Raw genomic sequence first — 14219 nt, 5'->3', positions numbered from 1 at the left:
ATGAAATTTACGAAACGAATTTACGGAATTAAATTTCCAATAAAACACCTTTCTATACACTGAAAAAAAAGTGTGCCGATGTAAAAAAGCCGCGTTTTCCAGAGGTGTCGCGTAATTTTAGCAACACATTATAGACCATTACAAAACGCAGGATAGCGTTACGGATACAGGTGAATTATCTCAAGGCGTCAGGAGAGGGTATAAAAAGGAGCGAACCGTCAAGCTCCGCTGGCTTCGTAATTAGTACAGAGTGCGGCTGTTTTCTCACCTCCGAGCCATCCCCACATACGTATAGGTATATCTTATAATTCGTAGGAGCGAGAAGAAAGGAGTGAAAAGTGGGAATGGGAATGGGAATCGGAGAGCGACGCCACTGCGGTGAGGAAGAAAAATGTTTTAGAAAATTCAATACCACGGCTCGCCCGTTGCGGATGCATTGTTTTTCAACGTTTCCGGAGTCTCTCGGCTCCGCAAAGAACCAGGTCGTACATCTCGCGGGGGACTTTGGCCAAGAAAGACGTGGCGCACGAAACCCCCCGTCCTTATAGCTGCCGCAGGAAAGGAAACGAACTTTTCTCCTCGAGTTTCGAAGGAGGCGAGTCAAACGCCGTCAGTCAAGCGAACTGGCCCGATTTCCATATCTGATTGGCGCGTTCGCCAGCACCCAAGACAGATTTCGATTTAATTCTGTTTCAGCTAGAGTCGTCTGATCGTTCCCTCATGGATAAACCGGCCTTACCGTCCGAGTCAAAAGTTGGGAAAAGAGAAGGAAAAAAAAACTTTCAAAAAATTCTCCAGCCGTATTATTTGTTCCAATGACGGTGAACACGAGGTACGAACTTAATCGACTTAATGTGTAAAGGGTAATCCGAAGTGATAGACGAACTGGAACTCTGTAGCAAATCATCTCGTATAGCGTCAATGGAGTCCAACGCTCGTCAGCGGCAAATGGAATTGAATTATCGAGTGTAGTCTGTTTCAAATTCTCTGATAGAAAAACATACGGTGTATCAAACGGAACGCGGTACAATCAGCCGTTTGTTGTTTCTCGCTTTATGTACTGTGGATGCAAGCATTGTTGTGAAGTACAGTGACCGCAGCGGCGGGAAGTGAAGTTGTAACTCTGTCACTGTTGGACCAAGTGTTCATGACATGTGACCATTTTAGTGTTCTCGATCGAAACTTTGCACTAGTGGTGCGGTTGAATTTTCACGATACATGTCATCAATTTCAGGTGAGTCATCCTTTCAAGGCTGTAACTTGCTTCGCCATTCTGTCCCGATAACGGGTTTGAATCTGTTTGTAGTCGAGACGTGTTTTTTATTTTTTTGCAATTGCACTTCAACTTGAGTCATTTTTTCACCTACTTATTGATTATTGATATTACGTCGTGTTGTACAGTGCGTCTTATTATCCATATTTTCTTCTATTCAAAATATACCTGTACACAATTAGGCCTCTTCAACTCGAGCGAGCGTGTCAGTGAAATTATAAGCTTTTCCAACTGACATCAAATGAAGTTTCATAAAGTGTATATTTGTTTGTCTATTCGGATTGATTGTATATATTTGGTAAATTCTGAAACGTTGGTTCAAATGAATGGTTTATTTTGACGACTGATTATAAGATTGCAAATTGGATGCCAACTTTTCTTGTCTACGCTACCGGGATAATTTTGAATTTGTATCAAATTTTTATTATAGAAAAAGAATATCTAAGAAATTGTCGAATATAATCAATCCGTACAGGCGGAAAAATAATACATTTTTGTAATCGTATGTACCAATATGTAGTTAAAATTTGACAGAAATCAAAAGTTTTCAGTTTCACCGACGCGTCCTCTCAACTTTGTCCGACTAAGCTCAGACTTACTGGCAATATCTGAGTTTTACTGTAAATCTTACAAAACAAATTCACGGCACCTACAGTATTGCAACTTTCCTGAAACCAATTAAAATTCTTGAACTTCAAAGTCGTAGAATTTGACAGAAACGATACACATTCCTGAAATTCAAGACAATTGGAAAAAAGGAAAAATTTTCCAATAATTGTCAAATTTCAATTTGGGGTGAAAATGGAAAATGGGTCAAATGTAGGTATTTGGTTACTATACAGCATGACCAGAGGTGCGTTGCAATGAACAATTGGTGAAACTATTCATATATTCGTGATACGAGCGTATCGATATTACGTATTCGCTCGTTCAGTTGGAAATTGGTACGTATCGCCGACGAGGGAAGGGGATCGTGTCTTGGCCGGGTGGTTTGACGCGTTGACGAGCGTTCAAGTTCGACATTTGGCAACCCTCGTTTGGCAAGTGGCTACTTGAGGATGAAAGGAGCGTGGCCGGCGGGCCGGTCCTCGTCAACGGTTCGACGGTTCGACGGTTCGGCCGTTCGACCGCTCGACGGGCCCGGCGTATTTATTCATGGAGAGGCCCGTGACTGATATCAATATCGAAATGTGTATAAAAAAGATTCAATCAGTCACTGAGCTTCCACGCCAATCAATCACTCGGTCGGACGTGAGTGTTTCGCGCAGCGATCGGAGGCCGCGTCGCGACGCCAAAATGGCCGAATATTTCGGCGTCGACGCAAGATAGTCGCGCCACCGGCGGGAGCTCAGTCTCGGCGCGAACGCCGAGTGCGACTTAGTTTACGAGCGACGACGCGTCCCGACGCCCCCGCGGAGAGATCGTTCGTTTTTTTTTCAGAAATCGCACCGTCGCATTCGTATAACGTGAAAGTTGCAAACACCGTGACATCGAACCCCCCATCTCGAGGCGGCTGACCCTCGAACGAGGGAAGACTGGCCCTCGATTTCGGATGTGGAAGTAGTTATTATTTCGGAACTCGAATTCGCACTAAACTTATTCCGCACGCCCGCGTCCCCCTCCAACCCCACAACCCCACCACGCAAAATCAAAATCCCGGTTATTTTGCGGCCTACGCAATTAGTGACTATTATTTTCACCTTCGCCACTGCTGCTGCTGCATGGTCCCGCCGGAGTTCGTCGAACCAACGACACTAACCAAGTGGTGACAATGATTCTGTGATCGGATCTCTATAAACATACTAAATAAAAATAAAAAAAAAAAAAAAAAAAAAAAAAGAATAATCAAACAAAAATACGAAAACCATGAAAAGTCTCGCGGCTCTCCGAAGATTTCAACTCTTCTACGCGCCGTTGTTCCTACTTTCGGCTGCTACGGGTAAGCGCATTATCTCCTTCCGCGTTCGCCCGTCAAAAGAATCCCCCGACCTTTTCTTACCCTTCAATTGCATCCCTCAGCATCCCTTACGCTCCTTCGCACAACAGAGACGATCGTTTCCTCCAATCCATCCGGCCCCGCAGGAATCCGGAGGCTCTATTTGGCCGACCGGAAAAATAGCCGTCATTCAATACCCGCCTGCACCCTACGCTACACCTTAATTAAATAATACGCGCGGCTTATCGTATTGTCGAAAGAAAAATCACGGTTCAAAACCAAGACGCCGATCGTCGAAAAACAGAACTGGATCGAAATGAAAGAAGTAAAATACGGACAGATATTTCGTGTCCGACTCGAATCGCAACGAGACGACGTTCCGCCGACGACGCGAGGCTGTTCGTTACGGTGCAACCGTGCATTACCGCATAACTGTATCATCCAACGTCAGCGGTGAACTTCCCGATAATCAGGGATAACAACGACGTTTCAAAAATACATCATTCAATTAGAGCGCCGATGCCGAAGGCCTGTTTAATCGCGCAACTGGCGCTCGGAACACGCCGGAGGTTTGAGCACCGAGCGATCGTGAGCGATTTGAGTCAATTACCCGCGTCGATCCACTCGTTGACCATCACCCTGGGAGCAGGGTCGGTACGAGATAAAATACTGTCAAATCCAGACGCGGGAGGAATCGCCCTTCAAATTGCAGCGTCAATGCGTAAACTGAAAATGATGAAAACACGGATAATGGAGGATGTAACGATCGCTCGCACGTTCGTGGGAGAAAATCAGAATTTGAAAGCCCCGAGCTCCCCCCCTCCCTATCTCGGCGTCATCCCCCCGTCCGCGTCGATCTAATCTGGTGATATGTTCCTTTATGGTTTCATCGCTCGGTAATGCGCCGTCTAAACAATAAGAGACGTCGGACTTTCCTCGGAGGTGCGAAAAGCTCGACGATGATACACTTCCGGGGTGGGTATGGCTGGGGTCGCTCAAGAAATATATATACGCGTGCCGCGCGGCCGAGAAAGCTCGACGTGACGCGAGAACGTAAACCGAGACGGCATGGGCAGGCAGGGCAGGCAAGGCACCTGTCCGTATAAGTGTACAGGGTATATTACGGGCGGGATGGTGTGTGACGGTGGCCAAAGTCGAAAGAGATTTTATCTCTTCCGAGTAAACACGGAATACCGACGGAGAGACAATCTTTGACCCCTTGGCGCGGCCCTCCGCCCATCAAAATTCAAAACTTGCGCCGGCACGCGAAAGAAGGGTCTCATCCCCCCGAAAATTTCCCAGATTCAAATCGGACCATTAACCCTTGTACGGGGCATCGGAGAGACCGATAACTAAGCCGGGTGTTTCAATAAGCTTGAACCCGCGTACGCGTATAATGTATATTATATGTACATATGTACGTGCATACATGTAAGATGTGAGACGGACCGGCAGAGATGTGCCGACTTTGCAGCTCTCTCGAGGGGATGTATACTTGCCGACCGGTAAACGACGCGGTGACTTCCTAATGAAAATTATAACGTCGAGTAATTAAAACGCGCCCGCCTTTGAACTCCCCTTCGAGTGTTTCTCTATTTTGTCGCCGTTCGCTGACTACCGTATTACCTACTCTTTTCGCATGTACGTAATATAAGCGAGAAACAAGCCGCTTGTACAAATTCCCCGGAATCTCGTACATCTCGTACACAGATATAAACACTCCAAACTTCTCGAAATTAGCTTGCTTTCGGTCGTACATTTATAGTTATATTCCCGCCTTTGGCTCGCGTCTTGTATTTCCTGTTGCTGTTTCATCAACGTTTTGCCGCAATTATGCTTCTCTAATCATCGGGCGCGTGCATGCATTCGCATATAGTTCTGACAACTTGTGCTCGTGCACGACATACTCCGTACGAATGTCGCGGATCAACTCCCGCGGGGCAACATTGATTTCTGCACCTGTAAACTTTTATTACGACTTCCGGACGGATGGCTACACGTTGTTTGGCAACAGTTATGACCACCATACACCAACCATTTGCTGAATCACAAATCTGGAATGACGTTGGAACTGAGCATTTCCGGTTGAGTTGCACCGTGCCCAAGATCAATACGCGTCCGGTCGGTCCACTCTACACCAGTCATTGCATCAAATTGTCGAACGATATTGTACTACAGCTGCGAGGAAAGCACGATATTGATTGCCAATAAAAAAAATAATACGTAGATAAAAAAGAGAAGCGAAAATTTGACAGAATTCGTACGGCCATCGTACGGAAGAAAATTATAAATTTTTTTCTCAATTTGTTTTCACGAACGGGTATTCTATATATATACACATATTAAATGCAAAACTATTTTCACTTATTCATTCAATTCGTTCGCATGCATTTCAATAACCGCTTTGTGTGCCGCGTATAATAATAATACATCGCGCTTGATCGCAATTCAATTTGGCAAATCGCCGCGTTTTCAACGATTAATAAAACACAGCGTGCAGGACGGATTATGTACACAGAAAAAAAAAAATTGCTGAATTCACCAAATATGGCGAAATTAATGTTTTCTTAATTAAACTAGATGTAGTTCGCTTAACAAGACAAATTATTGAGTTCATGTCACTCTTTCGTTCAATCAAATAACATTTCTTTCATTGGAAAAAAATAATTCATTCGGTAGATTTGATCGCCATATATACCATATTTGGTAAATTCAACAAATCCTTACTCTGTGTGTATGTGTATCAAGTGAGGAGGCGTGACGGTTGAATGAATTCTGAAAAATCCTTTGATGATTTTCTTTTATTTTCATATTATTGTTTTTTTTTTTTTTGTTAATATTTAATGGGGTTTGAAAAATGAGCTCCGATGATTGTGTAAATGAAAGAGCGAGAGAGAAAGGGGAGAAAAGAGGAAGAAAAAAAAATTAAACAAAAGAGGAAAGAAAGAGTATCAAACTAAATTGAGCACGTTCTACCGCAAAGCGACTGACACGCGGGCGACCAATCGACTCCTGCAGCGCAGCGTAACCACCCTCTTTCGTTATTCAAACCGACGACAGGCATTTTCGTTGTTTTTCTATTATTGGCTTTCGTTTTCTTTCCCTTTTTTCATCTCCCATGGAAGCTACGTACCCCCCTCCCCCATATCCTCCATCTGTACGATCATTTCGTACAGAGTGGTTTTTTCCATTTTTCAACGATGAATATCATATAATCGACAACCATATTTTATCTACGAGTTCTCGTCGCGTCACCCATATACGAGTCTATGAGCTGCCGCGGGGACCTTTTCAATTCACCAAGAGCTCAACTCCGATTTATGGCTCAAGTTTCTCTTTTTTCACCCCCCACCCCTCCCTGTCTATTACCTCTTTCTCTGTAACTTCTTCCTTTATCTCCTCCTCTAACTCTGGGCCAAATCTTCGCTCAGGGAGCATGACTCCTCGGGGTAACGATTTTTAAGTTGAAATTTCAACACCAGTCTCACATACCTTGTACCTTATAGTCGAGGGTGGTGAACGTCTTTTGGCTTGCTCGAGTCGGCTGGCGGCCGCCAGAACGCGACGCGCCGGAACCTGAACCAGAAGCTAGTTGTAATTTACCGGAATTGCTAAATCGCATAGAAAACAACGCTGGACCCGGTGCCAACCGGGCAGCACTCGTGTCTCGTTTCGAAAAATAACTATCAATTAAGACGCGCGTCAGCGGCGTATCGACACGCGCAGAGTGTAAATAATTTAAGGCAAAGTATAAAAATAAAACAAAATTAACGACAAACAAGCATACACCTTTTGCGGCGCGGTGCGAATAGCTAACTTCTTAATCGCGAGTACCAATTTACAGAGCGTATCGCATAAACCAGCGTTGCCCAACTAACTAGACGTATTAGGACAGGGATAAGGCCGAACGAGTTTGGAACAGTTTGGATAAGCTCCTCCGGGGTCAACAATGCCCGAGGTCGATTTCCCATCCGTCAAATTCCGGCACGTTCGCGTACTTGATGTAGATACGTAATTAGGTGAGGAATATTTTGTCAAAATCGCTAAATCCCAAAGACCAAGCTTGCGGAAGTCTCGGAATTTCATGCGCAACGACGCATTTATCCGTTTTGAGCTTACCTCGCGGTGTGAAACTCTCAGGTTTCCAAAGCTGAAAACAAACTGCGCGCAAATATGGTTTAACCTGCACCGAGGAAAATTCTACGAGGTATATCTTCTCGACCTCTCGGGATATAAAATGTGACGACCTAACGGGCTCCGAGTGGATAATCCAATGGTAATGGGCAGTATCGTGGAGATGAAAACGCGAAGAGGACGTCGGAGGGTTTTCACGAAGCCCTTAAAATATTTTAGGGATATTGCGTGCTTTCGAAAAGTATACAGACAGTCGATTATCACGTTTATTGATTGTCGTACAACGGTCTTGTATATCCGCAGTGTTATACCTATCGTTGAAAAAATCTCAACGGTGGAGCTGTCAAATTAACCTGCTATACGTATGATTTTTGAAGAATTCTTCACGGAACCTTGCGTTTGCACGATTTACAAATCGATTTAGTTACTCAGCTGCTCACCGTCAGTGCAATGCGAAATGTGGAAAGAGTTTCTTTGACAATCAGCGGTATTCAATAACGAAGTCGTCAGTCTCGTCATGCGAGATTCCAATCCTATGCATTATACTTGAAGGGCAGTATCGAACCCTGGAGTTCCCAGAACCGGAATCTATCTTGGATGTTGACAGGAATTAGTCTTACATCTCGTCGTCGGATTGCGATAAAATACCTGCCTTACCCTTCGACGTTCCTTCATTGCTGTGAGCTCTGTAAATACCGACGTTCTGACACGTTTGCTGAATGAAGATATGCGAAATCATCAAGGCCACTGACTCAACCAGAACTTCGTTGTTCGGAACGTCTCATTTTCATGCGGAAAATGTTAACAGACAGTAAATCAATTCGGATACATTCTGTGCATGAAAAACGAATTATAACGTTCGTTCTTTGTTTACATAAAAACTTGTCACGAGATAAGTTCTGCGCTTCGACCCCTTCAGCGTAGATATATATCTCTGTAACGATATTTCGTGTTAACGCTTTTATTCCACCTAGGGGTTCAATTGTGTATGCCGTTATATTTCTCCCAAACAGAGCTATAAAACTGGCGAATAAAAATTATGGGCGTTCGTAAAAAAAACATGCGAGGGAAAAAGATTTGTTATATGCAACATGTAGGATTCGTATATATCGTATGTATTATATAAAATTTATGTGGGAAAAATCTAACTGTCGCTAAACTTTCTTGTCGCAAAATCGTCAATAACCGCGAAAAATTTACGAATATGTGCGACACGTGTATAAAATCCATCTGACGTCAAAGTAAACATTATTTGGTGAATAATTTTTTAAATCAGTACACGCAGTTATGAATACAATAATTACAGTGTGGTGAAATCCGAGTTTGCGATTCATCGAGTGATAAAGAAGTGTGTAAATCGTGAACAATGGTTCGTGGAGGTACCGAAAATATAATGCGGTGAAATCGTGAGTGAAAAAAAAGTGCGGAGGTGCGATTACAACTGTGTTTATGTACATGTATATTGTATACGTGTACGAGTATATATTCGTCAATTTCTATACACATTTACACATACTCGTGGAACTTAAGCATGCTGGAAGCTTTACTCTGCCAATTTCTTATCGATAAATCCTGGTCGAATGTATGGGAACGAACGCACGTATAAACTCGATACAGTGAACGCTCGGTGACTTTCATTCTGAAAATTGTAAGCTGTAGAATAGGAAGAAAATGACGTCGGGAAACGAAGGTAATGAAGCGGGCACCGGCTTACCGTGCGACGAAGTTGAAAAGCCCCAATCTTATTTCTCCTGTTCGATTCGAAGACCTTTGTTCGCTGATCACTCGATGGATGCTGAGTGTCGCGAAATACATATTTCCGTTAACCTATCGTCGATTTTCAAAACGTAACGCGGCGTTTTCCGTCGAAAAAATTTCCACCAAATCTGTGTGCTTGTAACGAATATTCAAAATTTGTTATAAAAAAATGTTATAACGTCGTTTAGTAATTTTTACCTCATTTGCTTCGGTGAAAGAAAAAAAAAAAAAAAATTAACAATCTTCAAGTGCTAAACAAAACGCAATCCCTTAAACGAAGACTTTCAAATTGATACATATGTATACTAATACATACATCCATATATATATATACGATACGTATGCATCTATTAATTGAAGCATGGAATAGCTTTTAACCGGATCTAGCAGGAAACCCCGGGAAATGTTTTGTCAATTGGAAACAAAACGAAACAAGAAAGTGGAATGGAAGCACAGCGAAAAAACTTTTCGTATAACTAGACGTGAATAACAGATAAAACACCTCGCCCCGAATCCCCTCAGGCTGCGTAATCCAACTAGCACGGTGTGCATGCAAAAGCAACGTTTCGTCCCCTTGCTTACGCATACAATTACCTTCGCTTCATCCAACATTCGCCTCTTTGAACCTCGGCGGAGGATCCCGGGTTATTCAAACGAAGGTCCGGGTGTACTTTTGCCTTATTTAGCCCCGAAATTTGGGCAAACAGTCGCGATGAAACACAAATGCCAACCATTGAAGCCATAAGTCAAAGCAAGAACCCTTCCTCCTATCATTCTCATTTTCATTACGTGTCACTGATACAATGCGCATGGCGTGAGCATCAGGAATTTCATGAATGAAATTTATCTGCTTAGCTTAAAATTTTTTTTTCTTTATTATTTTTTTTTTCCAATCTCAATCAATTATTATTAATCTTCATGCTTGCGTCAAAGTTCTCTTACTTTTCGACTGCAGAGTAATGTTCGCGCTCTTCGTTATATCGGTTTGAAAGTTACAAACTATTTTCCAATCAATCTACAACGTGCGGTTAGTCAGCGGCTCGATCGGTTCTACCGGTGGTGAAAATTTAATGCTCATCCTGCACAAAATGGCGAATAGCGAATATCGTCCCTGGATTAGGTGTTCTTGAGCTGCAATCATCATAAATAATACGATGATGATTAAAGAAGAACTTTCGCTCGAGGTTTTTCCATAGTAAAATGTTTAAAATGAGACTGGAATAAGATCGTCTAAATTCTCTGAGAATATTCAACTGGATATATGTATATAAGGCAATTTGCAATAAAAATTAAAGCTTCTCAACTCGTATATAAGACGAGGGAAAAAATACTATTAAAGTTTTTCCGTTCTACCGATTGGTAGTCGTGACCATAAAACGTACTCGAAATGATAAAAATATTTCTCTGAAATCCTATAATCATAGCTGATCGTAAATTTTCACAACACATAACATAACGCACCTATACGATGACCGATAAATCGGTGCAAATTAAAACTACCCTTCGAGCGCCCCTTCGTGATGAGCATCCCGGGAAAAATCGTCCGCGCTATGAACTTTGATGTAAGATCAATACCGTCTATAACGCTGTAAATGATGAACGAGCACTCTTTTTTCACACCCTTCTCGTTGACATCCCACGGCGTCAGCTATTATACATGAATTTTTACCACCGAATACACCCTGCTGCCCCTGTTACTTTTAGGTCGTAGCGATCTAAATTTTCGCTGGTAAAATAATTTGGAGCTTGATAAAGAAAGGGGAGAAAAAGAATAATAAAGAGAAGAATAAGCAAAAGAAGAAGGAAAAAAAACCGCTGAAACGGTATCTTGCACGTAAAATGAGAATATAGTCGACGTTTGAGGAAAGGTTGAAGGTATGTATATACCTGCCGTAAGTACATACCTACCTCCCCTCCCGCCCCTTCCAGTATATCCTAATGGAAAATGATGGGAGGCGTACCCTTTTATCCCGAGGAATTTAAAATTCCATGCCACCGCAGATATCCGGCAGGTATTTTGTGCGAACCACTCAACCATCAGCCATGCATGCTTCATGACGTTAGGCTCTAAAGCTAGAGGACGGATACCCGAACAAATTTTAGCCGCGGTCAATATTGTTAAAAATGCAAATAACTCCGCGGCGGGTGCCCCTGTAATTTCTTATCTAACACCGTAACGTTGCGAAGCTGCTGCTTCTTACACTTTGCTCAACGACGAGAGCTGGCAAAGGAGAAGAATATATAAGTATAACAGGATCAAAGTGAATGATTAAAAATGTATAATCTTATCAACAATACGGCTTAAACTTGGCGCTGAATTATGTAAGTTTATTATAATACAAAGAGCCGCGTTCATCACCTCAATTCCGACGCTTAAAATGTTTTCTGATTAAGATGGCGAGGAAGTTGGATTATAATTCCGTTAATCACATAATAAGACCTTGATTTGTGTATTTTCTGAAAGCGGGAAAGTTTTAATTCTGATGCCCTCTTTCTCATCTCAGTTTTCCTTTTTATTCCACCTTACGCCGAGTTCCTCACGGCGTATCTTGTTTACGAAATCTGATCTACATCCTACGTACCGAGGCAAATGGTAACAATGCCTTCGTTCTACAGATCGAATAAAAAGAAGTGTCGAACCGTGCGTCGCATCGGTAAATGAAGTTCAGTTTCGGCTTACACGCGAACTTTTCTCCATCGAAAGCACAAAGAATTCCGTTTTCAACGACGGACCGATCGCTGTACCTCCATGCTCCTCGACCGATACGCGTCTACTTGCCGATACCTGCAACGTATTTTGCGTATCCTCGAAATATACGAGGGAGCGTTTATCGATGGGGCGGAGGTGCGGAGGGGTGGGAACTTCTCTTCAAGACAGCCCGAGTAATCCAACGAAATTCGAGACAAAAAAGTTTCCCTCGCGACTACGGTTCGGCACCCACACCCGCCTCGGCCTACGAGAAATTGCAATAAGTGCCGTGAGGCGGGATTCGCTACTTTGAGAAGTTCGCGCGGGCTGCGAGTCGCCCGGAACGTTAAAGGGGAGTTACTACGGCCAACTGCGCGACAGCCGAAAGACGGAACCGGCGATTCTTTCTTTTACGAGTTTTAAGCACGAGAAACTTCCGCTCCTTTCACCCTGAAGCCCTGCCTCTCGCCGGGATGGCCATGCCTGAGTAAATCTTGCCGCATTCCAGGACCCCGCACCGCGCTGTGTACAACTTACACCGGTTCAGCTTTCGGAGTTGATCCTGGAATTCCTGGACTCGCGGTCTCGGCGCGCTTTTCTCCACTCCTTCTTTTTGCAGCCGCAGCTCGCCCGCAGCAGACTAGCGGCTATAGAAGCGTGCTAATTATCCGGAAGTCCGGGGGACATGACGTGGTATGAAGATCGCGGTGAATAAACAACCCTCTGTCTGAGCTGGGCGAATTTCGTGGGCGGCAACCCTTCTTCGGTGGCAAAGAGAACCCCTCTGTGCTTGTATAGCTCGCGCCGTACCGCGCAAAGTGCACGACTCGAGGGTACGTCGAAACAGGGCCCGAGGGATGATCTGCCTCCGTCCGCATACGTCGTCTACCCGCGGCGCATATATTCGCATACATCTACATCTTTGTGGCGAATTTGGATTTGCTCCGAAACTCATTACTAGCCTCCGACCGTTGCTTTTTACGTCGAGTCTGATGCGAGTCGTGCGTAGCATGCAAATGGTTTCACCCAATTCTGATGACCTTGACAAAATTTTTACGGTAAATCGGAGCAATTTAAACGATACACATCGGTTAATTGCAAGGTATTTGTTGTAATTTTTCGGACTACGAGCCGTTCACCGATATTTAACGAGATTATACTCGTGTATAATGGGTTTATTTACAACGCCCGCTACTTATACTCCGGGATTTATATAACAGTTTTTTCCTTGCGGTCTTTTTTCGCATTCTAGACTCGACTTCTCTCCAACATTCTTCGACGAAATTCTCGGTCCCGAAATACTTACTTCGAGTTTGCTTTGTGAACCTAATCTTTGCCCCAAACTTGACCCCCATTTCGAATTCCACCGAGTTGCGACCTGTGACCTCAGAGATCAAAGAAACCGTGCTCGAATTTTACAGTCGAATAAACCGATCTATCGATGGTACGCACTGCAGTCCTTCAATAAACTCTACCAAATATTTTCCAACGAGTGTAATGCAATATCTTATACCGTAACTGTACCTATACGGTTATCATTCCGCATGAAATTAAATGACTCGACCGAAAATTTTCATGTTATAAGAGAGTTTAAAAGCATTCATAAATTCAGGTCTTTTAGAGCTCGGTCACTCCGTCGGACTTTCGGAGCGGTTCTGCAAAAGTTCCGCTAATCTTACATTTCAAGTATTCGGAGCCCGAACGGTGACGTCAGACACAGCAAATGAGTTAACGATGTCCGTCGACTACATGTTTTTTTAATCTCATTTCTTGTTTATCTTAAAACCTAATACCTCTGATTTCAGGATTTTTTTTTTCTTTCCATTTCGCCCGCATTATTCCGCAGGTAGCTCAAAGCGGATCGGTGACCTTTAACGTTACGGTAAAAACCAGCGAGAAGCATGGGACCTATCGGTGAAGAATACTTAGCGAGACTCGCGTAAAAAATTAATTTTTATTTGCGAACGGGGCTTCGAAGCATCAGCACCGGAAGAGCAGGTGCCGGCTGATCACGATACCGTGAGAGAATCTTTAAAGATTCAGGAAATGCTTTTAAACTTTGAAATATTCAGCGGGTTTGGAAAGGCACCGTGACTTGGATAAATGTACCGAAGACTGCCCGTTGTAAATTAAATACAGATTGATCGCAATGAATATAAACGATCGCATTAGATAACCTCATGTATACCCATACCCACAGCTTATATATAGAGCCACGATTGGTATATATAGGCGAATAAGCACGAAGTAGCGGGCAATGCTTTATCGAGAGGAAAATAAAGGAGGAGACGAGGACCGGGAAACAGGATCTCTTGAAATCGGAAACCCCTCTAAGTAAACTCATAAATAAACTAAACCAATAAGTAATGACAGCGGAGCTCGCCCGGGATCCCCTCCCCGCTCTTCTCTTCGCCGCTCCTCTCCACTCC

General features: G+C 43.5%; 1 protein-coding gene across 2 annotated transcripts in view; it reads left to right on the top strand.

Annotated features, from left to right (window-relative positions):
- LOC124213873 (uncharacterized) overlaps positions 1-14219 on the top strand; it is a 30695-nt gene that overhangs the window by 3579 nt on the left and 12897 nt on the right. Inside the window, exon 1 of one of the 2 annotated variants that reach the window (XM_046615576.1) lies at positions 2638-3212. The exons of the other annotated variant lie outside the window; for it this stretch is intronic. Within the exon in view, the coding sequence (XP_046471532.1) occupies positions 3140-3212 (73 nt within the window). The 5' untranslated portion in view covers positions 2638-3139. Of the gene's footprint in view, positions 1-2637; positions 3213-14219 lie in introns of those variants that run through there. 2 annotated transcript variants of the gene reach the window in all.

Source organism: Neodiprion pinetum, chromosome 3, assembly GCF_021155775.2.
Source record: "Neodiprion pinetum isolate iyNeoPine1 chromosome 3, iyNeoPine1.2, whole genome shotgun sequence".
Taxonomy (NCBI): Eukaryota; Metazoa; Arthropoda; class Insecta; order Hymenoptera; family Diprionidae; genus Neodiprion; species Neodiprion pinetum.
This window is presented reverse-complemented; position numbering and strand designations above follow the sequence as displayed.